The sequence below is a fragment of the Podarcis filfolensis genome (assembly GCF_964270895.1).
Source record: "Podarcis filfolensis genome assembly, chromosome: 1".
Taxonomy (NCBI): Eukaryota; Metazoa; Chordata; class Lepidosauria; order Squamata; family Lacertidae; genus Podarcis; species Podarcis filfolensis.
The window spans coordinates 114,936,566-114,961,289 of NC_139604.1; the positions used below are offsets into that span (position 1 = coordinate 114,936,566).

At 42.0% G+C, this 24,724-nt stretch overlaps 1 protein-coding gene across 2 annotated transcripts in view; it reads right to left on the reverse strand.

The window, feature by feature from the left end:
- The window catches only part of ASB2 (ankyrin repeat and SOCS box containing 2), a 29,707-nt gene extending 8,325 nt beyond the window's left edge, over positions 1–21,382 (reverse strand). The window contains exons 1-7 of one of the 2 annotated variants that reach the window (XM_083614579.1): positions 21,040–21,382; positions 15,050–15,307; positions 11,763–11,843; positions 10,848–11,014; positions 9,991–10,146; positions 8,177–8,422; positions 3,372–3,543 (exon numbers count right to left, since the gene is read on the reverse strand). In XM_083614579.1, coding sequence (XP_083470705.1) covers positions 3,372–3,543; positions 8,177–8,422; positions 9,991–10,146; positions 10,848–11,014; positions 11,763–11,843; positions 15,050–15,270 — 1,043 coding nt within the window. In that variant the 5' untranslated portion in view covers positions 15,271–15,307; positions 21,040–21,382. The remainder of the gene's footprint in view (positions 1–3,371; positions 3,544–8,176; positions 8,423–9,990; positions 10,147–10,847; positions 11,015–11,762; positions 11,844–15,049; positions 15,308–21,039) is intronic. The other variant, XM_083614580.1, reaches the window with a different exon arrangement.
- Between the last annotated feature and the right edge of the window lie 3,342 nt (positions 21,383–24,724).

The window sequence follows — 24,724 nt, forward strand, 5'->3', positions numbered from 1 at the left end:
GTACAATGAAAAATTCTTATCATGCTCATCCAACACCACAACGTATTTCTCTGCGCCACTGAAAGATTAGCACCACAGCAGAGGCCAACTTAACTACCAAAGGCCTGGGTAAATAAGCAATGATAGCCTGGTCCTTTAAAGATCAACAGTGGAGGTCTACACGAGGTGCATTTCCAAGAGGAGATCGCTGCACAAATCAGGGCTACCACCGAAAAGGCCTGTTCTTGTGTAGCCAAACTCCATACCAACCTCGGATAACTTTACTGAATAAAACTAAGCTGTTCCATCCCAGCTTGCAACTCCCCTTTCTTCTGTTTTCAGTCCTTATATCCTGTGCTGTTCTTAAAGTGGCACTCTTTTTAAATGAGATCTATAAACTATATTGATATAGGCTGCCGTAGTGAATGGTTTCCCCCTGATATTTCTCCTTACATTGCATGAGCATCGTCATTGGTTTTTATGGGGGGTGAGGCATGTAATTTCACAATGTGGACTGAAACAGGTAAGCACCCAGTGCTCAAGAGTGGGATGGGCAGACAGGCAGCATGAGTGGTTCTATCAGAAACATTATTGAGCAAATCCATTTGAGACAGGCCTATGGCATGAAGAAGTTCAACATGTACAGTTAAAGTAGGGGAAAGGTCTAGGCAACAGCTGGAACAGGAACACTAGTGGAAAAGTCTTCGGAACAACAGCTACCAGCCTGCCTTGCATTATCCATGCTCTCGAGACATTATGCCCTCATCAGAAGAAAATAATCAAAGCCACAGGAGGAAATTCATGTGCAGATCATTTCTCAAAGCAGAAAGGCTGACCTCACCCAGCAGTGATGCTCCCTGGAAGGCGGGAAGCCTGGGTGCTGTTTAGCTGGCAAACATCCACCACTAACAAATGCTTTGTAATAGCCATAATAGCTGAAAAGTCACACACAGTGCCGAAATGAGAGTTTGCCAAGCACTAGCATTAGTCATCCTGGATTCTACTGGGATTTATTAACATTTAAGGGTTGAGATTATTCTGCTGCTCAAGCAAGCTTCTTAGAGCTGAGTTAAAGAGGAACTGCAGGCTTTTTTTTTTTTCCAGTTAGGGACCGATACCTTGTTGGACATAAAGAAGCATAACCTTTATGGGTATTAAAGAACCTAGTCAAATGCATCTCTGAAACAGAGCAAGCCATGTTCTTCTGGATGTAAATCTAAACTAAATTATGGCAGGCAACTAGATGGGGTAGGATGGAAGGGTCAACTTCAAAGAACCTTCAGATTACCACCAATATGTATCCACCTGGTTTGTGAAGAAAGGTGCTTGTAAGGGGAAGTTGTTTTAATTAGTTGCTCCTTGTGCTGCTGTGGTGCAATTTTTTAAAGGAATGATCTAGTTCAGGGATGGGGAACCTGTGGCTCTCCAGATGTTGTTGGACTCCATCTCCCATTTACCTTCGCCAGCATGGCCAGTGGTTAGAGATGATGGGAGCTGAGGTCCAGCAACATCTGGACTTCATCCCTTGATCTGAAAGGAAATTCATGCAACTCTAAGAATAACAAGAGTATTACACCAACAAAGTCTAAGGAGAATCATTCCAGCATGACTGTCGCTGCTATGTAAAGAATATACATAAGTTGCTTCTCAGTTGCTGGATGTTGGAGAGACAGATGGTTCAGTACATATCTTAAAAGCCAACACTATGCAAAAGCTTGGCCTACGGTATAGGTCAACCCCTTCCCCAAGACTTGCAGTGGATAATTATGAAATTAGAAAGCTAATCTATAGCCCTGAATAATGCCAAAACAAAATACAGTTTAAAAGGCATTTGTCAAGTGGACTATGCAAACACATCTTCCTCTGTAAACAGGCATGGCACTAGAAGTTGCAAACTTACATTCTCTTATTCAGGACTAATTCATACAGCTCTTCTCCCAAACTAGATTGCACTTTGTGTATGATTCCTAAATCAGGGTTATCTGGCTCATCCTTACAAACCATGGCTTGGCATGAATTTAGCAGTGGCAATTTGTGCTTGTGAGGAAGTGCTATTCAGGCAATCGATTCAGCACTGCACAACACCAGCACAGAGTGATCATGTGAATAATCCCTTAGGAATTCCTAGTTATCATGACTGCCCGCCTGCTCCTTTTTAGTGTGATCCTGCTGTCGGATTTGCTTTTTAATATTCTTCTTCTCTCCCAGCTACATTGATAGGTTCATCATACTGTTCATCAGGTCCCACTCTTCTGAGTCTCATACTGCTAATAAAGAACGTAATAAATACTATATCTATTAATACTATATCTAGAAAGGAATAAATTCCAATCACTTCACAGCTACAAATATTCATGATTGTATGAGTTAAAGAATATGTGCCTAAGGTCATGGATTTGACAAGATACAGTTTCACATTAGCCTTCCAAACAGGGTGAGAGCATTAAGTACAATAAACAAACGTCAAGCAACAAGAGTTAAAAAAAATAGAAACGATCCCCTTGGCTTTTTTCATATTATGGAGGCTTCGTGTCCTGGCAGTGAGTCTGAATGCAGAATTCCTGCAGAATTATGTATTAAATCCACATGCTTACAAAGAGAGGTCACTGTGAAGAGTGTTGTTATTCAGAATACCAAAGGGATTAAAATGACTGGCCATGCGGGGGCAAAGTTTGCCACTTGGATAAATATTTTGTCCAAGCAGCTAAAGATGGGAAGCTCTTTAATACTTTCACCTCGAAACCTTTTAACAAGTGCTTGATCCTTAACTATCCAGAAACATTGGGTCTTCAACCTAATTCTGATCTCATGTATCAATGCAGTTTTACATTGACAGAGCTTTGCAAAGTAAAATAATCTACTTTTATTTTGGGCAGAGCGAAGTCCAATAACTTACTTGCAACGATTATGTTTGGTTATTACATTTCAACCAGCATCTCAACCACACATCAACCTGTGTGATTTTAGCAAGTGAAGTCTATGGATCTATTTATTTTGGATCATACATGACAGATAGCCACCCAACCTCTAGTTAAAACTTTCCATGGCAGCTTAGAAATATTTCAAACAAACAAACAAATAAAATAATAACCCCTCCAATAACAGAGGATAAACTTTGCATTAGATGTGAGATTACTGGAAAGAAGATGATGGCAGAGAAAATGCCTTCTTAGAAGGCAACATGTCCCCAGTGCAAACTGAGACTATTCTAAACAGAACAACTTGTTTTGGATCTTGTCTGTAGTACATTCATTGCTACCCCAATCCCCATAGTAACTGTGGATTCATATACACAAACTTATATGGTGTTGGGTTTTTTTAAAGAACCCCTGTTAACCTTTATGCAGACATGCTCAAATCTGTCAACAACCCTCAGGAATAAAGTAACTTACTCATAATAGCCTCTTTTGGAGGCCACGTGAATAGGCAAGAGGCCATTCTTGTTGGTTTTGTTAGCATCAGCTCCTTGGGACAAGAGAAACTCCACAATCTCCTCATGTCCATTTTTACAAGCTTCAAAAAGGGCAGACGCTTTGTCACTGGCCTGGGTATTGATGTCAGCACCTGCAAATGAAAGAAATATAAAGCAAGGCTCACTTTCGGAACATCTGGAAATCAACAGCATATGTCTCTATGCAGTGCCGGATTTATGTATAAGCTAAACAAGCTATAGCTTAGGGCCCCACTCTCTTGGGGCCCAAAAAAAATTTAAAGGAAAAAACACCTGGATGTACATTTGCAAACTATAAAATAAAAAAAATTGTAGCTCACTATTAATATACTTCTTCTTAATTGTATTTCAGTTCAACAATTACTTTGATAAAATACATATTTTGTTAGATACCTATTAGGTCAATAAATTACCATATAGCCTATATTCAACAAAAAAACCAGTGACAATTTGTTGTTGACAAATGACAGCTGGACATATAAAGGGCCCCCCTTACCTTCAGTAGCTTAAGGCCCCATCAAACCTAAATCCGGCCCTGTCTCTATGCCTGAAATTTAGGTAACAAAAGAGGGCCTTAAGACGTGTATATGCCAATGAAGTGGCACAAACCACATAAGTGCTGGGTTTTCAACACACACAGGATTCTTGTATTCAGGCATCATGCTTATCGCAATGAAGGCTGCAATGACATGCCCTTGCCATGACATGCCCTTTGGAGGAGGGGGCCCAGACACAATGAATTTAGCAGCCATTATGATCAGGGCTTCATATCTTCATCAGAAGTAGGTTTGTATTGGTGTGCATTCTAAAACAAACTAGAGAAAAGAGTCTTGCTCATTTCCCCTTACGTACTTATAAAAATGAATGGGAATTCAAACAAATGAGATCTGAATGGGGCGGGGGGGGGGCGGGGGACATTTGGTTCGTATTAGCTTCAGTTGTTTCTATTGGGATGAAAAATGGAAACTGTCTGGGACAGCCTGTCCAGGTCAGAGAAAGATTACAGGGAGAAAAAGCAGTGAAAAATATACAGTGGTTTTTATAAAATCATGAGTTTTTGTACTATTTCTCTGAAATTTGTCAGGTCAGATCCTTTTAGCTACATCTCCTATTCGAAGCAATGGTCAGCTTAAAGGATGTGTGCCCTTTTAAATTAAGCATCAACCCCTTTCCCCACCTGTCTGAAATGTGGCAAGGGTGATGCTTTGAATGAATAGTAGAATTCCTGAAGAGGATATGTTATTTGGATGAAAAGCACCAGTGTCTTTCTGGCAACAAAAGACTCACTAGGTTTGGGAAATTCTGGAGCAAGAAGGTGACAAATTGAAGTTGCGGAGTTTTGAGAAACTAAAAGATAAAGTGCGAGATTGGCTTCATTACTATCAAATAAGAGAGGCCTATAATTTGGATAAAAAAATTGGTTTCCAGGTGGAAAAATCAAAGTTGGAAATAGAATTGCTAGAACCGAAAATTAAGATCTTGTCAAGAATGTATAACTTGCTGTTAAAATGGAATACACAGGATGAAACGGTCAAATCAGCTATGATCAAATGGGCGCAAGACGTAGGTCATAATATTATGTTTGCTGACTGGGAACAGTTGTGGACCACCGGTATGAAGTTTACGGCATGTAATGCCTTAAAGGAGAATATTATGAAAATGATTTACAGGTGGTACATGACCCCAGTTAAGCTTGCAAAAATTTATCACCTGCCTGATAACAAGTGTTGGAAATGTAAAGAAGCTGAGGGAACATTCTTTCATCTTTGGTGGACGTGCCCAAAGGTTAAGGCTTACTGGGAAACGATCTATAATGAACTGAAGAAGGTATTTAAATTTACCTTTCCTAAGAAACCAGAGGCCTTCCTTTTGGGCATAGTCGGCCAATTGGTGCCAAAGAAAGACAGAACATTTTTTATGTACGCAACAACAGCAGCAAGAATACTTCTCGCTAAATATTGGAAGACACAAGATTTGCCCACCGTGGAAGAATGGCAGATGCAAGTGATAGACTATATGGAGATGGCAGAAATGACCGGCAGAATTCGAGACCTGGGAGAAGAGTTGATGGAAGAGGACTGGAAAAAGTTCAAGGATTATCTACAGAAATATAGTAAATTGTTTGAATGTTAAAATGATGTGGGACGTAAAGGTAACACGGCATTTGGGATATGGTTAAAAGAGGTATTAAAAAAAGGATCTAAAAAAGAGGGGAAATTAGAGATATAACAAGTGGGAGTACATAATTATAAATTAGATGTGAAAGAGGGTTAGAATTTGCTGAATTTGACGGAATAAAGAGGAAAACAAAAAAGGGAGATGTGAGGAGGTCAGGAAAGAGGGATATAGAACCTTGAAATTTAGAAGTGGATTCTTTTTCTTTTTCTTGTTTTTTACTAAGTGTGTATTTTTTGTTTTTTGTGTTGATATGTATTTGTTTGATTTTTATGTGTTGTAAAATCCTAATAAACATTTATTTAAAAAACAAAACAAAAGACTCACTAGGTTTTGCCTTGAAATAAATTGTGGAATCATGAATGGAAATAATTCAGAGTAACCTGAATTAGTTATGAAAACAAATGAAAAGCAAATGAATGAATAGCAGAACAAATGGAACTTCTGAGAACAAAATATAGTGGAGTAATTAAAAGTTTAAAAACTTGCACACCTTCTACAAATTACTGGATCTATACCTTCACACTCAGTGTAAAATGAGACTGGATGTACCCACTGCTTCCCTTTGCTACACAATTTCCCTCTTTGTTATGTGTATTAGATGAATACACATAAAACGAATAAGCCATTCTATAATGTCTATTCAGACATATGTGTCTCTGACTTCAGTAGGGCTTACTCCTTGGGCTGCCATAAGTCAGGAATTTCCTGGACATATCTGGGAAGTGTTGATTCTTTGGTGAATTTCAAAAAGAAAAATAGCTGCAAAACTTTGGCCGAAAAAAAAGAGAGAAAAGCTCAACAACTGTTGTGTCTGGATTTTCACTTTTTAGAAATATGGCAACTCTACTTACTCCTAGGTAAGTGTTTGCGGAATTTCAACCTTAGTCCCGTACTAGGAAATTCTATTGTGCCAGAATTCTATTTGCTTGATTACAAAAAATATCCACACTTAGTTTGGGAGTAAGCTCCCCTGAACAGGGTGAGCTTTGCTTCCAAACAGACATGTGTAGAAATTGGTTGCACAAGTGTCTGCCGAAGAAAAACTTGCTCCTTTGTGGCAAAGTCTTTCCATTGCATTTGAAGCTTTAATGTACTTACAACTGTAACTAGCAACACAACTGCAAAGCCCACCATGGGGATACAACTAAATGAGGGAGAGAAACGGAATCTTTATTTTATGACAAGCACTGTGCATTGTACAGATGCAATAAAGTTATTATAGGGGTTCTCAGAGGGGCTTTAAAAGCTTGGAATAGTAGTGCAGTTTATTCTTGTTCCGATTATTATTTTTTGTTCATAATTGTCCATGGGAAATGAAAACCAAGCTCAGACACTCTTCAATTTCCCCTTGACCATTCAGATACTGAACTTGCGATTCGTCAATGACAACGTTCAGTCCCATATGCTCCAACTGCCCCTCTTTACCAGGGACAACCCCCTCATTGTTGTCCCTGTCTCTGGTAAAGCACTGTTTTTATTCTGTCCCCTTTTTTTTGCCTCTTGGAGAAATGCTAAGTCTCTGTAAGATACATCTGAGAGGAGGACAAGTAGGACCTGAATCAAAAGTTGGCCATGCATTTTCATATACGTAGAGTCCTCCTGTTCAGGGTCCCTGCCAGCCAGCAAGCCATGGATAAATACTGTACTATACTATACTATACTATACTATACTATACTATACTATACTATACTATACTGCACTATACTATACTATACTATACTATACTATACTATACTATAAGCTCTAAGGAGCTTAGGTAAAGCACCACACAGAGAGTTTTTCATTTTTCTTTGCCAACAGACACTAAACATTCCATGGTTAATGAGTATAATAAATCCCAATTTGTTGTTTTATCCCTTTAAGGCTTAAAATATCAAAGCGATAAACAACTACCTGACATTCAGAAGACATCTTAAGGCAGCCCTGTTCAGGGAAGTTTTTAACGTGTGATATTTTACTGTATTTTTGGTTTCTATGGAAGCCGCCCAGAGTGGCTGGGGAGGCCCAGCCAGATGGGCGGGGTATATATAATAAATTATTATTATTATTATTATTATTATTATTATTATTATTATTATTAAATAAATTCCTGTACTTCTGTATCCTCGGGGGTTGGACTAGAATTTGGAGATCAAGGTTCAAATCCCTACTGATCCAGGAAGCTCACTGGGTGAAGAGCTTGACACGTGTGGGGAATTGTGTGCACTCCTTTGAACACCTGAGAAAGGTAGGATATAAATGTGAATCATCATCTTTGAGTAGATTCAATTATGAGTCTTTCAATCACCTCAGAATCTCCCACTTGAAATCTGGAAAAGGTTCTGCCTTCTTTGTACTATAGTTTATGAAAGTGTGGGAAACCAATGCACAATAAGCTACCTTCGACAAGAACTTGTAGAAATTAGAATTTCTGTCTTCCTTTGCAAGACTGCCGTATAGGATGAATAAAAAGCAAATCCAAAATTATGAACTGGCCACTGAAAAACCCAACACACAAAATCAATAGATGGTTTTGCATATCTCAGCCGCTGCACATGAAATGCTCCTGCTTCTGCAATACTGCTTACCGCACTTGGCAAGGTATCGCAAGGCTTCTAAGTGGCCACTCTCAGCTGCCACGAAAAAGGAAGTGAGCCCGTAGGAATTTGTGCTTTCGACCTTGGCACCTCCTTTGACCAAAAGGTCTATTATTTCCAAGTCATTCCGAGCCACAGCTTCGTGGAGGGCAGTCCACCCCCGATTGCAGCGATGGTTCACGTCAGCATTGTACTCCAATAGCACCTGTACAGCTTCGGCATTCCTGTGTTCACAGGCTGTGGTGACAAAAAAGAAAAGAAAGTTTAGGTTTCCGTATCTGAGCCTCAAAAACAAGTTTCATTTCGGACAATTTCACCAAGACGTTGCTCATTGTCCAAGAAAGGCCTCGTTTTATCCCACGTATATTTTCTCCTGCATTTTTAAAATGAATTCATAGATTTCTGTTTGCTTTTTGGGGTACAAGAGGATTGTTTTCCAAATGTTTTCCCCCACAAACATGCAAAATAAACATTCAAGATTGTGGCATTGCTTCAGATACTCACACAAAAACAAGTCCTTATTTATCTGTTTATAAAAAAATATGTACACACCACTTTCAGCCCCTCCCAAAGTGATGAACTTGCAACTCTGATGAATATCCATATATCCAGGATATAAAATGACTCCCTCTCCCATTGATTTCATTATCTCAAATCTCTGTTGTATAGAGTTTCCCTATCTTCTTTCCTGCTCTGAAAATGGCAGCAGCCTACTAACCACATGGCAGGGATGGTATATTTAGCCTCTTCCTCATCACAAGGCAATTTCAGGGAAGGGTACAATTAAAACACAGAAAGGATAAAGCAAATTACAATAATAAAAAAGATTAACAAAGCAGCAACCAGTAGAATAGCAACCATAACAAACCCAGACAAGGCACAAATACCTTGCAAAAGTCTGAGCAAACAAATAGAGAGGCTACATTAAGCAATATGTTTGAACACTGAATATCTGAGTTTATGTCTAAAGTCAATGGTGAGAACGAACACCATTATATGTACTGCTGGATAAGTGTTTAATGGTTCTTGTATTTGTAAAAATAAAAATTAAAAATGTTGAAAAAAGAGAATAGCTCATATAACTGGATCAAGTTAATCAGTTTTGTTGACTTAATTGAGCTAAATAATTTTAATTGAATTTTGAATAAATGTACAATTAATTTTTACTGTTTAGAATTTTGTTGTGTTATTATCTTCCTTAGTGTGTCGTGCAAACCACTATTCTGAATAATAATAGTTTATTATATTATTATAATTTATTATTGTTATTATAATATTACTACTACTACTACTACTAACTAATGCTTTTTATAAGGTTGGGGACACTAGGGATGAGTTTATGCCACCAAGTGGGAAGAGGCCCAAAATGTTTCGAAACCACTGAACAACTTAGACTTTGGGCCTGATCCAGCAGGACTCCTTTTATCTTCTTATTTCAAGAGCAGCTTGAAATAAGAGCATTGCCACCCTGGCCAGATATGCCCACCAGCACCCACTAACAGAGGAGAAGAATCCCTAGGGGACACTTTGCCCAGTGCCTTCTCAAACCTGGAACCAGCCCTGATTTCTGAACTACCGCGGGCTGGGGTAGCAGTGGCGGGCAGTGGCCCAGTTTTTTTATGGAGCTGTCACATGCCTGTGGACACTGCAACAGCATGAAGTCATATGACGTCACAACGTTGTGCACGGCGCGCTGGGCACCCACAGTTGGGGGTCCAAGTTGGTGGCCCTGGCACACACTGTTTCCAACTAGAAAAGTAGTCTACTTGTGGGCACTCAAGACCTATGAGAATCAAGCAGCTTACCTTTATAAAGTGGGGTCTCCCTCGCTTTGTTTGCAATATCAGGTTCTGCTCCAGCCTGCAGCAATAAACGCACACACTCAAGATTCCCTCTATTTGTTGCTAAGTAGAGCGCCGTTTCCTCCTGAAGCGTACGCTGATCAAGTAACCCAGGATAAGCTGTGGAGAAAGCGTTGATCCATATTTAGTGAGGCGTGTAATGTACACGAATAATCCTCACATCAGACACTGTGCTCAATAGTGTCAAACTTTTATGTGATAGCTAACCACCCACATACAACTTGCAAGTCTCATTCTTTCGTCAGGGTTAAAAAAATTCTTGCTCCAATTGTGCTAGAAGACATTTTCAGAGTAAGTTTAGGAAGTCTGATCGCCTGAGTTCACCACCCTCTCCTGCCATTGTTATCGGCGACGTTTTTGGTACATTTAAGTGAGATCACAGTATTCCCATTAAAAGCGACCACAAGAGCTTATTGCCATGCAAACTGGGGCGGGGCAGGAAGTGTTTAGAGGACATGCAGAAAGAAACCTCCAGCACTTGCCAAGAGAACTCTCCATAAAACAGCTACCAGGATGTTTAATTGGGGTAACATGCGCTCCTGCTTGCTATGCATGATCCACTGGGATGGGGGTGAGGGGCAGAAGATATGGTGAAAATGCTATTTATAATCAATACATTAGCCTTTAACCTTTTTGGGAGGGGGGGATGTGTATAATCATGAAATTCCTTGCATGTACAAAAATAGGCTGAATAAGCAAGCTTGCATCTTTCAGGGAGTGATATGACTCAATGGGTTACTCTATACCCTGTGATGGTTTTGTGGTTTGATCTGATCAGTTCTTTTTTTCCTGATACTTGCATTTATACAGCAGCTTCAAGCAGCGCTCTTGTCCATAGTAAGCAGCCTCGTGGAGGGGCAACCATCCGTCTTTGTTAGGCTGTGCAAGGTTTTTCCCCGACTGCATCATTTTAAGAAGTGCGTTTTCATCTCCTCTCTGGATTGCTGACACCACAGGATCCAGCACTCTTTTAAAACAAAGTTGAAAACTTGTCACTTTTTGCAGGATTGCTTCTGACATTTGCAATGGCATGGCAGCACTATCCATGCCCTGGCTGTGAAACCATCCACTATGGTGGTTGAACTTATAGGGCTGTTCCCCCACCCCCTTGAAGTCACTCATATTTTATGTGGCTGAATAAACTACACAGAGGCCCAAACAAACTCTCCCACCCACCTGCAAGCCAGCAAACACAGAGGGCTATATATTCCAAAAGCAACTGAGAACAGATCCCTGTGTCCCTATTTTCATGCTCTTTAGTGCATTGGCTCTCCCATTTTGCACACTGAAGGCACGCATGGCAACACAGCTAAAAATAATCGCAGTCAGCTTTGTTTACTATTTTGACATGGGAACTGGTTGATCTAACTAAATCGCTAGACAAGGATCCTGTTTCCGCTGAGTCAGTCACTCCAGTGCAACGGAGAGAGTCCTAAAAGATGGGGTTAGAAAGGGACGCTTTCAAGATCAGCAGGCCTCCGGGATGGGTGGAAGAGGTGGGAGGGAGAAGGGCAGGCAGGGAGAGGGAATGGGGAAAGTCAGTCCCTTTTCCCTCGGCCAGTTATGCAAACTCCTTAGAAGACGTAAAATGATGCTACAATTGTCACCGCACGCCTCCCCCCCCCCTTCTAGCTGTCTAGTCAAGCCAAGCACACGACAACAAATGTAGCCTAATAATGAAAAAAAGAACAGGAAAGAAGGTAAGGAGAACTTACTCTGGCTGAGGTGTTTTGAACAGGCTGCCATCGTACCTCCGTCTGACCCCTGAACTGGCCGCTTGATTCTGTGATGATCGCCTAGAGTGATGACGGCACGAATGAAATAATGAAAAATACTCCGAATAAGAAAAACAGGTCATGTCTCGGGTTGCTTAGCGGTGGGCCTGGGGGCTGAGAAAGCCACTGAAGGAGACAGTATCCAGTGGACCTGCAGCCCCCTCTGGGTCTTTAAACAAAGGCAGGCTTGTTCTGGCTCAGCTGCTCTCTCGGTTCTGGATTATTTTTGGCCTTCAGAGTGTCAGGGGATTCAAATGACCATATAAGACAACAGGGGAGATGAATCCCTCTATCACCACACAACAGGCAGAGAAAGAGTTTGAGGGCCTTCTTCGCTTCAGGGAGAAGGATGGCTGGATAGTTTTTGTTGTGAAACAGCTGTGGGAATGAAAGCTTTGCAAGAAACTTTCAGATCAAGACCAAGAAGAGATCGCTGGGGGTTGCCTAGTCCAAACAAGATGGCCTGCTATATCTTTCAGAATTGCAGAATTACATTGAAGACAGAATTTCACCAGATGCGTAAGTGTGTGAAGTGAGCTTCATGGCTGAGTGGGGATTTGAACCCTAGACTCCACTCTAACCACTAGAGGTTGTGCTTGGTGGAGCTCTGTTTTAAAAGCCTTTTAAAAAAGTGGTTTTCCTTTCCAATCATATAAAAGGCAGGACATAATCAACAGAGGAACAGGAATCTTAAAATATAACTTGATAAAATATGAAACACAGTGGGAGGCACTAGTTAGCCTTTTCCTAGGTTATTAGATAAAAACATCAGACAAGAGAAAAGATGAAAGAGAGTTTGTGCCCTCCTCCAAAAACTTGTAATACATGATTTTAATACGGTCTGATGAAGTCTTTCTTTTAAGAAGGAGGGGTAAATGCATATTGCTTTGAATTTATTAGATCTTAGCATGACATTGATCTCTATCAGCATAATATATTATGAATATATCAAGCACTTCCTAAGCCATATGCAACTCAAGAATGGACTTGCATTGAACTTTGCAAATCTGGAAAACAGAGTACCCCCCATAACTGCTCAAATGACTTTGCTACACTTTCCTGGGTCATGCTGCTCCTAATTTTGCAACTGCCAAGTTAGCTAATTTTAAAATAATCGTGTTTACTGTGGTCAGTGGGGATTTCCCCGAAGGGTGATTTCATACATCTATGCAATTGCTACTATGAGCCAGTCATCTGACCCAGTTTGTAAACTAACACGGTGAAGTAACACATAAACATAAAGTATTGCACAAGAAAAACTAAAGTGCCCTATTTATTCTGATGATCACTAGGATGGCTCAAGTCAGCAAGATATATGTTTTGTTTAAAAAAAAGTTCCAGAGTTGGGTCAAATATACTTTTTGGCAGTGGAAACAGACATATGTAACAGTTTTAAGCAGCACTGACATAAGGATGTTCAGACACACATGGAAAAAACTATTCTCAAATGTGACATTTTCTGTTAGATGTCACCCAAAGTTTAATTGAGAGGACAGGACTAGGTCCAAATGTTAGTTTCACTAATTTCATCTTAACCAATAGCTGCTGTTGTATGCTCATTGCATACATGTAAGTTCTAACAAAAAAATTTTTCCCCCTTCCAGTAGCACCTTAAAGACCAACTAAGTTAGTTCTTGGTATGAGCTTTCGTGTGCATGCGCACTTCTTCAGGAAAAATTTTTTTTTTTGTTTTGATTATGGCAGACCAACACGGCTATCTATCTGTAAATGTAAGTTCTAGTTGCACTTTCGTTTTACTCTGTAATGCTAAGATGAATAAGTTCTACTGTCTGAAGGGTCATATTGCATACAGTGGTACCTCAGGTTACATACGCTTCAGTTTACATATGCTTCATGTTACAGATGCCGCTAACCCAGAAATAGTGCTTCAGGTTAAGAACTTTGCTTCAGGATGAGAACAGAAATCGTGCTCCAGCGGTGCGGCGGCAGCAGGAGGCCCCATTAGCTAAAGTGGTGCTTCAGGTTAAGAACAGCTTCAGGTTAAATACGGACCTCCGGAACGAATTAAGTACTTAACCTGAGGTACCACTGTACTTCTAAGCTCCAACCGAACCATCTCAGGCTGCAATTTGTCTATTCCATTCTGAAGGAAAAGCAGCTGTGGAGAGCTTCAATCTGGATCATGCTTGAAAGTGTGATCCAGACAGCAGGTTCATGCACTGCTTTTCCTTGAAAATAAAGTGGCACTCTAAAGGCACACTTTTTAAAAAAAAATGTGTTTAATGTAATGTGGTTTAATCCTGTGTATTCAGTCAAATATTTTTTTTACCAGAAGATTTAAATAGCAATTTGAGGGCTTGGCAGATAATCAGTATTTTGCTCATCCCAAAATCTGACATTTAAAACACCACCAACACATTTCTGCCCTTCTCTTCCTCCAAGGATTTCAGACAAATATAAGACGTATCCTGCTGCATCAGGAAAATGCTCCATCTAGTCTAGCATCCTATTTTCAACGACCCACCAGGTGCCTGTAGAAAACCCTCAAGTAGGAGATGAGAAGAGCCCTCTCCCCTCCTGTGGTTTCCAGCAACTGATATTCAGAAGCATTATTGCTTCCAACTGTGGAGGCAGAATATAACCATTGTGGTTCATAGCCATTAATAGCATTATCCTCCATAAATTTATCTAATGCTCTTTCAAGGCCATCTAAGTTGGTGGCCATCACTTCTTCTTGCAGGAGCAAATTCCAGAGTTTAACTAGGTACCGTGTGAAATATTTTCTTTTGCCTGTTCTGAATTTTCCAGTATGCAGCTTCACTGGATATGTCCCTGAGTCCTCGTGTTTTGCAAGAGAGAGAAAACCTGTTTCCCTGCCAACCTTCTCCAGATGCATCATTGTATAAACTTCCATGGTGTCCCCTGTTACTCCCCTTTCCTCATAGGGGGCTTGCTCCACCCCTTGATAATTTTGGTTCTCATTTTCTGGAACTTTCCCAACTATAGAATGTGCTATCTGGGGATATTGTGAGGTGTCTTTCTGGACTATCTCCAGCCCAGTTACTAGTCAGGGCAGGGCTTGTGTAGCCTCAGAACGGCAACCATATCAGGCAACAGAGCCAGAGTTAACATCTAACCTACCTATAACAGAGTAATCACAGAAGCACTAACACAAATGTTTAGGGCTGGGGTGCAGGACATGCAGTGAATTTACAGTAGGAAGAGGTGGGGTGTTTTGTGTTTGCTTTCTTTCCTTGCTTCTTTACCTTTGCCAAGGGTAAAGGTAGAAATTCTGGCAGTAAGGGTCATTGTGGGTCGGCGTGGTTGTCTTCTGTGTAGCTGTTTGCTCTGCAGGGTCTTCCGTCAGGCTTTGCTGGATGGCCAACTCAATGAGCTCATCTTCACTCATACTGCTATAGAGGCTGTAGTCCTCATGTCCTAGAGCTCCCGTCTGCGAATTCCTGGCCACTGTGACTTGTGTCGCCATCTTCCCTGTTAAGTCGGAAAGAGACGGCTCCAAACACCTGGAATGCACAGAAATGAGACTCAGGCTGTGTCCAGATGGGGGCGGCAAACAGGCCATGTGGACCTGATATTCCTGTGCACATGACTGACAGGAGATTGATTGCACACTGTCTCTCCCCTCCCCCCCACAGTCGTGGTTGTCCATTGAAGCTCCACCACTTGACATCCACACCAGTGGGTGGAGCTTCACAAAATGTTTCTGAGCTGCATGATGCTGTTGCTTTGTCCCACCCTTCTGCCACTCCTCCCTTTCCTTTAAAAAAAACACAATTAATTAATTAATTAATTAATTAATTTTACGGTTTTCCTTTTTGTACATTTCAATAATTTTATAATCATTTTTACATTTCAAAACTTGACTTCCTTCCCCCCTCTTTCTGCAGTTCCTTAAATTTATTTTTAGTATTTTCTGCATATCCAAATTAACTTAATTTACTCATTTATTCATCTACTTTAAATATAAACTTATAAAACTGCAGGTTATTACAATAAACCTGCCAATGTTCTTATCTGTTTACAATTTATTTGTAAATATTCAATAAACCATTTCCATTCTTTTATTAAAAGTTTGATATCTTGACTTTGTTATTTTTCCGGTGTGTTTTGCCATTTCTGCATATTCCACAAGTTTTTGTATCCATTCTTCTTTTGCTGGGACTTCTTTCCATTTTGGGGCAAGTAACATTCTTGCCACTGTAGTCTCATACAAGAATAAATTTCTATATAGTTTGGGTAGTACTGTCCCTATAATTCCCTCTCATTTTCCATTCCGGGCACCCATGCAGGTACAATAAGTTTGCAAGAGCATAAGAGCAAAGGTTATAAAAATTGTCCACAAGGGAGGAAATGGAGGGTTGTGCTGGCTGCTTTCCTTCAACGTAACCCCACTTTCCACACACACACGGAAGTCTGTTCATATATAAATTGGGGTTGGAGAGGTGATGCCTTATAGAATCACATTGTAGAGTTGGAAGGGACCCTATGGGTCATCTAGCTCAACCCCCTGCAATGCAGAAATATGCAGCTGTCCCATGTGGGGATCGAACCTGCAACCTTGGCGTTATGAGTACCACACTCTGACCAACTGAGCTTTAATAAAGCAGCCTTTCAAGGAGCAACTCTCCTTCGTCTTCACTCACAAAGCTTTGCCGTTTTGCGCAAATTTCTTTCTGCCCTCACTTCTAGGAGCAAAATAAAACTGAGGGTGAGGTAGGATTTTTTTTTTATCACAGAAAGCTGATTATTCCCAGTAGTTGGTGTTAAGTTTCAGGCCACTACATTCTTTTTTGCAAAACCAAAAAGAGACTCTTGCTAGAGTTGTCACGTACCAGCTCTCCCCTCCTACCTCCCAGGTCCTCCTTTCCTGAGTTGTGTCACCCTTTAAAAATACTCCATTAGAGATCAGGTTGCAACTTGACATTTGCCAAGTATTTCATATGACACATAAAGGAAAATAAACAGCTCACAGGAGGTCACTGTGTGAGGAGGAGCATTGCAGGGAAGAACATTTCCTTCAGGAGGGCACTGCGTAAATCACAGTGGGTGTTTGTGACAGTACTAAGACAATTGTCTGAATATGCTGGAAGAGGGTTCAAAGTCCTGTACATACATACACACACACAATGGCAGCCATTTTGTTTTCTAAGCTTCTGAGGTCAATATACTGACTGTTCACAATGAGGTAAAGCTGAACTCACGCTGAATTTTTAAGTCAACTCCCGTTGCCTGAGGTGCTGTCCAAATTTCACCCTCTCTGCTCTTAGCATATAAGCCAGGCTTCCTCAACCTCGGCCCTCCAGATGTTTTTGGCCTACAACTCCCATGATCCCTAGCTAGCAGGATCAGTGGTCAGGGATGATGGGAATTGTAGTCTCAAAACATCTGGAGGGCCGAAGTTGAGGAAGCCTGATATAAACCAGCTAACCAGTTTGATACAAACTGGCACACAGACAGAAAGAAGCAATTGCTAGGAACAGTTCCACCATGGAGCTGCCAGATTCCGGGAGGCTCTTACCTTCCACCTGACGGCCATTTCACACATTACCCCGAGGGAAACCTGAGTATACCCAAGAGAGAGCTGTCGCCGTCATGGTTCCCCTGTGGAGTGTATGCGTATGGCACACGCGTCTGCCACATTAGACACGGCATTTTCATCTAAAGATGTACTGTAGCGTGTAAGGCAACCCCAAGGCAGACATTGGTGTAACAACTTCAGGGAAGTTTGCCAGAGCTGCATTTTCACACTTGCATTTGCCTATCTTTGAACACGTATCTAGACTTCCCCAATCCCATGTCTTGCTGTGGTACAGCAGAGAGAGGAATCAGTCAAATTATTGGGATTCGCTTCCTCAACGCAGCAACCTGCCTCACGGCCACATGCTAAGTGCAAAGCCTTACTGGTGCTTCTATCAGCTGTAGGGTTGCCATGTGTCCAGGATTTCCCAGAAATGTTTGAGGGGACAGCACCCCCATCCAGGAGGATTTTTGCATTTTGGATTAAATATCTGGGTTATGGGTTTTTATTTTATTATTATTATTTTAATGTTTTTGGTTTTTAAAATATTTTTTGTGGGGAACGCGCGTGCTCAGAAGGCGCTGTGCCCCAGAACAGAAAACACATATCGGGTAGCCTGGAGCAGCCTGCCGGGGGTCGTGCTAGGTCTGGTGTTGTTCCTGGCTGCCACCAGGCCTTGCACAGCCATCCCAGGGCCATGTTAGGCCTCGTGGTGCTCCTGGCGGTCGCCAGGCCTTGCAGGGCTTTCCCAGGGCTACTCAGCCTCCCATCATGAGCAGGAGTAAGACAACAAAAGTAAGAGAGGGGAGGGAAGACATGGGGAGCAGGTGGACGAGGAAGGGGTTAGCGGCAGGGAGTGGGTGAGCGAAGGAGATGTGAGATGGCAGGGTGCCCCAATAGCGGGGGGGGGGGGGCGGTTTGATAGCCAGAATATGGCAACCCTAATCTGGTGATCTATATCAGATTCCCCCAACCTGGTGCCCTCAGGATGTTTTGGATGCTCCTCATCCCTGACCATTGGCCAGGCTTGCTGGGGCTAATGGGAGTTGTAGTCCAAAACATCTAGAGGGCACCAGGTTGGGGAAGTCTGATCTAAATGTGATGACAAGAGCCCAACATAAACAAAACAAAAATACAGCTGTGTCATTCTGTGAAAAAGGAACCTGGGAACTGAAAAGGAGAAGTCCTTCAGTGAATGGTTTTTTCCCCTAACTGAACTCGCAGGAACCTGAGGACAAAGGAGTCAGGGCCAGACTCTTGACCTTTCTTGATCTGCAGAAGGGCTAAGGGTATCCTGCCCATTAAATCAGATTTCAAATCGGCTTTTAACTAGGTTATTGGCAGAATCCCTCTTTTTAGCGTTAACCCACATCAGAGAGGTCTCCTGGTGGCTACTGGTGACTACAGCCCTTTTTGATATTCTCCAGGCCACATGCTCAATTTCATGGGAAGAGAGGCTGGATTATAGCTACTAGCCATGCCCTTTATCAGCATGTGGCTGCTGGTCCTTCCTATGTACAATAGTACCTCGGGTTATGTACTTAATTCGTTCCGGAGGTCCGTTCTTAACCTGAAACTGTTCTTAACCTGAAGCACCACTTTAGCTAATGGGGCCTCCTGCTGCTGCTGCGCTGCCAGAGCACGATTTCTGTTCTCATCCTGAAGCAAAGTTCTTAACCCGAGGTAATATTTCTGAGTTAGTGGAGTCTGTAACCTGAAGCATATGTAACCTGAAGCGTATGTAACCCGAGGTACCACTGTACATCAAGTGGAATGTGAGAAGGGTCTCTCCACATTAGCAGCTGTAGACATGTAAGGCTCAGGAAACCTGGGTTCTGATTAGTAGTACAAAGCCTACATCAGCCTTCATCAACCTGGTGCTCTCTTGGACTGCAACTCACATCAGCTCCAGGCAGCATGGAGAATGGTCAAGGGTGACCAACAGTCCAGTAATCATCTTCGGATCATGGGTGCTCCAATGCATTGCATGGACACACACACACACACACACACACACACACACAGAGCTACCACAACTAGAATGTCTTCTGTGTCCACATACCCTCCAATATGTAGCATCTCAAAACCAGGACACATGTCTTCCTGTCTGTACATGAGTCACTTGACCCATGAGTGATAATGGAGCCCCCAAGACACACTTTGGAGGGGGCGTGTTCTCATGGCATCCAAAAACATGTGTCTTGGGATGTCACACAAGATTGTGGCCCTGCAAAAAGTGCTTTTCGGGGTGAGATCTCGGTGCAAAAATCTCACGAGAACACCATGCCCAAAATGGCCACCGTGCGCTCATGGGGGAGGATATGATGGCCTTTTCTTCTGGTATGCTTGCAGGGTATGTGTTCATTTCATCCAAAGGATTAAATGTGCAAATATATTTACAATAATGAAATGCACACACATTCCTTTCAGAGGCAGGGGGTGCAGATTGGCCACCTTTAAATTCTGCCTCCTTGCCCTGTTGTTGTTGTTGTTGTTTAAATGTTTTCCTTGGTTTAGCTCACCAGCTGCTTTTGTACAGTGGGAATCTTCTGGTTTGTTGACCACAATTGCCTGTTGCAAGATCTGTATATTTCCAGCCACCCGAATCCTAAACACGTAAGATGGAACTTGTGGACCTTGAGACTTAATATTTTTAGATCAGCTACATAGGATGTAGGTCAGGCAAATATATTTTTGCCACAACGATTACTGCAGTCTGCTAAAGCACAGGGAACCAAGTTTCCAGATGATGAAACATTTCTGAGTAAATGGATCCCACCAGTCCCCAGCTGTCTAGATACATCAAACTGTTTATGAAGTTGCCTTGGCACATCTTGGATGCCAACAACAACACTTCCATGCAATCGGTCCACTCACCCACCCCCATATCTGTTATACTTTAGTCCTTACCATAAGTACCTGGATCTGGCCAGTCAGCCAACTAGCCCACCATCCTGTTCTAACAGTTGCCAACCACATGCTTATATGGGAACCCACAAGCAAGATGTGAGCAAAGAAGCACTCATTCCTCCTGCAGTTTCCAGCAACTGGTATTCAGGAGCATAATGCCTCCAACTGTGAAGAGCAAAGCCATGATCCCTAACAGCCATTGATAGTCTTTTCCTCCATGACTTTGTCTAATCCAAAAGTGATAGCCATCACTGCCTCCTGTTCCATCATTTAACTATGTGCTGCAGAAAGAAGTGTTTTTTTTTATCTGTCCTGAATCTCCCAACATTCAACATTCATACCACTTGGCATCCATCATCACAATTGTTGTATCTTGCCATAGCCATGGAAACAACAGAAACAATCTGACTGAAAGAAACAGTAACTTAAGATGGCTTTAGCATTTCCCTGTAGGGTCTGTTGAAAGATCAGGCACTACAGACATCCAGATTCCTCTTCTAATATCAATCACCTCTGCATATAATATTTCAGAAGTAAAGACATCAAAACATTCCTTTTGAATGGATGCATAGGCTATGGTAGAGGAGTGATAAATTACATATTTACATTTTAGTGAACCACTTAGGATGCAAAGTAAATTCTGTTTAAAAAGTCCTTTGTCTTCCAAGATTAAATATGTGTAAGTCATTTCCCATAGTTAATTTAATGCATTCCTACATTTGGAGAAAGGAACGGTTATGCACATTGTAAGCAAATTACAGGTTCTGCACCCAACCAATGCATTCAAAGCATGCATAACTGCATTACCTTATAGCTGCTGTAGCTAACAAAGTTTACCCCGAAGTGATTTTCCTTGGTGAACTCTTAATTCAGAAAATCCCCTTTCGGGTGCATCTCTCTCCCGTCTCTGTGTGTTGATAAACTGCAGAGCAGCTCTGAACTCTCTCCCTCTTTGAAGTGCGGAGTTTATTTCTGGATCACCCCATGATCGACGATTACAAGCCAAAATATAAGTTGCTCTGAATCTCAGATTTCCTGTGTGAAGTCTGTGGCAAAGTGACTTGTTCCCCTCTCAAGTTTTCTCCCTGCAGCATTATAATCTGTAGAACTTCGCTTTCTGCAACATCCCTTTCCGAAATGACATAAGCCTGACCTTTTTGTTACATCATTATTTATTTATTGCCCTGTACAAGTAAACCATATATGGCCATGTTGCTGAAAGTTGGAAAGGAGTTTACAATGGCCATGCAATCTTCAAATGACTATGGCCGGACTGATATTTTTCAAGGGTTGTTTTTAGCACATGTAATCTCAGCTTTTTATCCCATACTTCCTGAGGTGTTCAGGGTTACACACACACGGTTACACACACATCACATACATACACACAGAGAGAGTTTTTAAACCCCCAAAACAACATTGCAAAGTAAGCCATTCTGGGAGACACTGGCTTGGTTTTGCAGCATGGTAAACCAAACTATGGCTTACCAGGATTGTGCAACCAGCATGCTGAGTCAAGTGATGGTTTGGTTTTGTGTGATGTACAAACCCAGGCTTATCGGAGAGCTTCCTACTCACTAACTATGAACTATAGTAACCCCCCCCCCACAAAAAAAACCTTTACCACAAACCTGGGTTCAGACCACTCACTAAGCCATGGGAGCAAAAAACAAACAAGCAAAAAACTTAGGGAATGAGCAAAGTTTACACATTTGCATAGTCCCAGTAAACTATGGTTTGGCTTGAGTATTATACAAACCAGACCAGTGGAAGGCCAAAAGGTACCCAATGTGTTTCATGTCCAGGCAAGGATTTGAACCTGAGTTTACCCACTTTAAGTCCGAGTGTCTGTATACTATGCCATAGTTTAGCAGCTAACTTTTGTCACAAGTAAGGGAAATCCAAACAGGTCAACCTATTAGGCTGCAAAACTGGACAGGCTACTGAGATGCTACATTCATTCTTTAGACATCAAAAGATGTAGGGTAGATACTTGTGCCTGAACTGACTTCTTCCAGGGAGAGAATTAGGGTTCTGAGGGCAAACAGATGTGTTACCTTGGCTTCTTTCCTGTCTTCAGTTAGAAAGCCTGAGTCTCAGAGCGTTACGTATTTTGAAGATCAGCAATTTCACATTTGAGTTCTTTACAGTTGTGTACATACCACACCTTTAAAGCACATTTGAAGCACATTCTTTCCATCAAAGAATTCTGGGCAATGCAGTTTGTCAAGGGTTGCCAAGAATTATAACTATGTGAGGGTAAAACTACGATGCCCAGAATTCTTTGAGGGACAGAATGCGTTTCAAATATGCTTTGAAGGTATACACAGCCTAAGAATAGCCAAGCTGGTGACTTATTGATACTATCTAGTGCTTTTTTCCTATAAAAAAAATGTTTAGGGATAGGTACACTCATTTCCTACTCTGCCCCCTCAGTGAGGCCAAACTTAGATTCACAAAATGTTTAGGGGTATGCGTCCCCCTGCATCCCCCCCCAGAAAAAAGCACTGCTGCTATCAAAGGGTATTTGTCATGGTGGCTGCGAGCTACGATCCAGGATAGGGGCAGCATCCCTCAAAAGATCAGCTGCTGGGAAACACGAGGAGGAAAGTGCTATCACATGTTCTGTTTGTGGGCTTCCCATGGGCATTTGGTCAGCCACTATGGGAATAAAGGTAAAGGTAAAGGGACCCCTGACCATTAGGTCCAGTCGTGGATGACTCTGGGGTTGCAGCGCTCATCTCACTTTATTGGCTGAGGGAGCCGGCATAAGCTTCCGGGTCATGTGGCCAGCATGACTAAGCCGCTTCTGGCGAACCAGAGCAGCGCACGGAAACACTGTTTACCTTCCTGCCGGAGCGGTACCTATTTATCTACTTGCACTTTGACGTGCTTTCGAACTGCTAGGTTGGCAGGAGCTGGGACCAAGCAACGGGCGCTCACCCCGTCGCGGGGATCCGAACCACCGACCTTCTGATCGGCAAGTCCTAGGCTCTGTGGTTTAACCCACAGTGCCACCCGCGTCCCTACTATGGGAATAAGGAAATGCCTAATACTGCCTTCAAACAGAGAGAGAAGATGGATAACTTGTTCTAAGTCAAAAGCAGAAGGTAATTGAGCTGCGTGACAGCCTCAGGCTGCAGGAAGCACACCAAGCTGCCACACCTATGGTCTGTGATTTTCTAAAGAACCTTTGGACCACATCAGCGAAGCTGAGACGGGGATCTTGTCATCTGGGCAGCCCAGGGCCTCTATACACACTGCCCAGGATTGCATCCCAGGGAGGTCATTTCAGTGCTGCTAATGCAGCATTTTGAATTCACCGCTGAAGGAGCCCTCCATTGTCTCTCAGGACAGATGGATGCCAACAATGGGAAACAGGTAGTTGGACTAGCTGAGCCTTTGCTCTGATCCACAAGGATCTTCTAAAGTACTGGTGACTTGTTAATTATTACATTGTCAAGAAACCCAAGAGCATCTCTTGTCAGACGGGGACTCTGGTGGGACAAGGAGGGGACTTTAACCCTTTGTCCCCCTCTGTAATCCCAATCCTGATTAAAACATAGGAAACTTAACACGGAACTCGGAAAGATTGCAGTCTAAAGCTGCAATCTTTTAACCCCAGAGTAGAGGAGTGGAACCTCTGACCCTGCAAATATTCCTGAACTACTACTCCCATCAGCCTCATCAAGCTGTGTCAATGAGCAGGGATGATGGGAGAACATAAGAAGCTGCTGCTGGATCAGGCCAATGGCCCATCTAGTTCAGAGTCCTGGGCTAGATTTACACTGACCTGTTTTAACGTTATTTCCCCCTATTAGAATATTAGATATGTCGTTCTAAAATGTCACAGGTCATACCTGTTAGTTAAAATGTCTTTTACCTTGTTTCCCCCCATCCAATGTAAGTAATACCACACCGTTTTCCAAAATGGTTTCTTTTCCTGCTGCTGGTTGCTCTGCTCTGCCCTCTGGTGCCACAGTTTAATTCTCTCCTTACCATATGCACTTACAGGGGAGTAAGAACCTTCAAATTCATTGACACTTACTTCAGAGTGGGTGTGCACAAGATTGTACTGCTGGGTTGCAATGTTATTGTACAAACTTACCTGGAAGTACATTCAGCTGACCTCAGCTGGATGTACCGGTACCTTTGAATTAACATGTATAGGATTGCACAGTAAATTGATGAGGTTCTTTCAGGTGCTGTCCCAGGTGTCCTAGGTCCACCTCTACTTCGTTTAACACTCAGTTCGATGAAGCATTTTGTAGAACTTGAAAGCTCACTCAGTAATTTGCGACATTTTGGTTGGTCCTAATAAAGTTTTTGTAGTCAAGTAAAAACACCTCTTCTGTTGTTTTATGTACTGTGTTTATCAAAATTGCTGTTTAAAAAATTCCACACAATGTGGAGAAACAGTACATAAAACAAAGGAAAGGATATTTGTTAACACTCTTGTCCATGTTAATTTTGTTGTTGTTAAGTCTTCTGC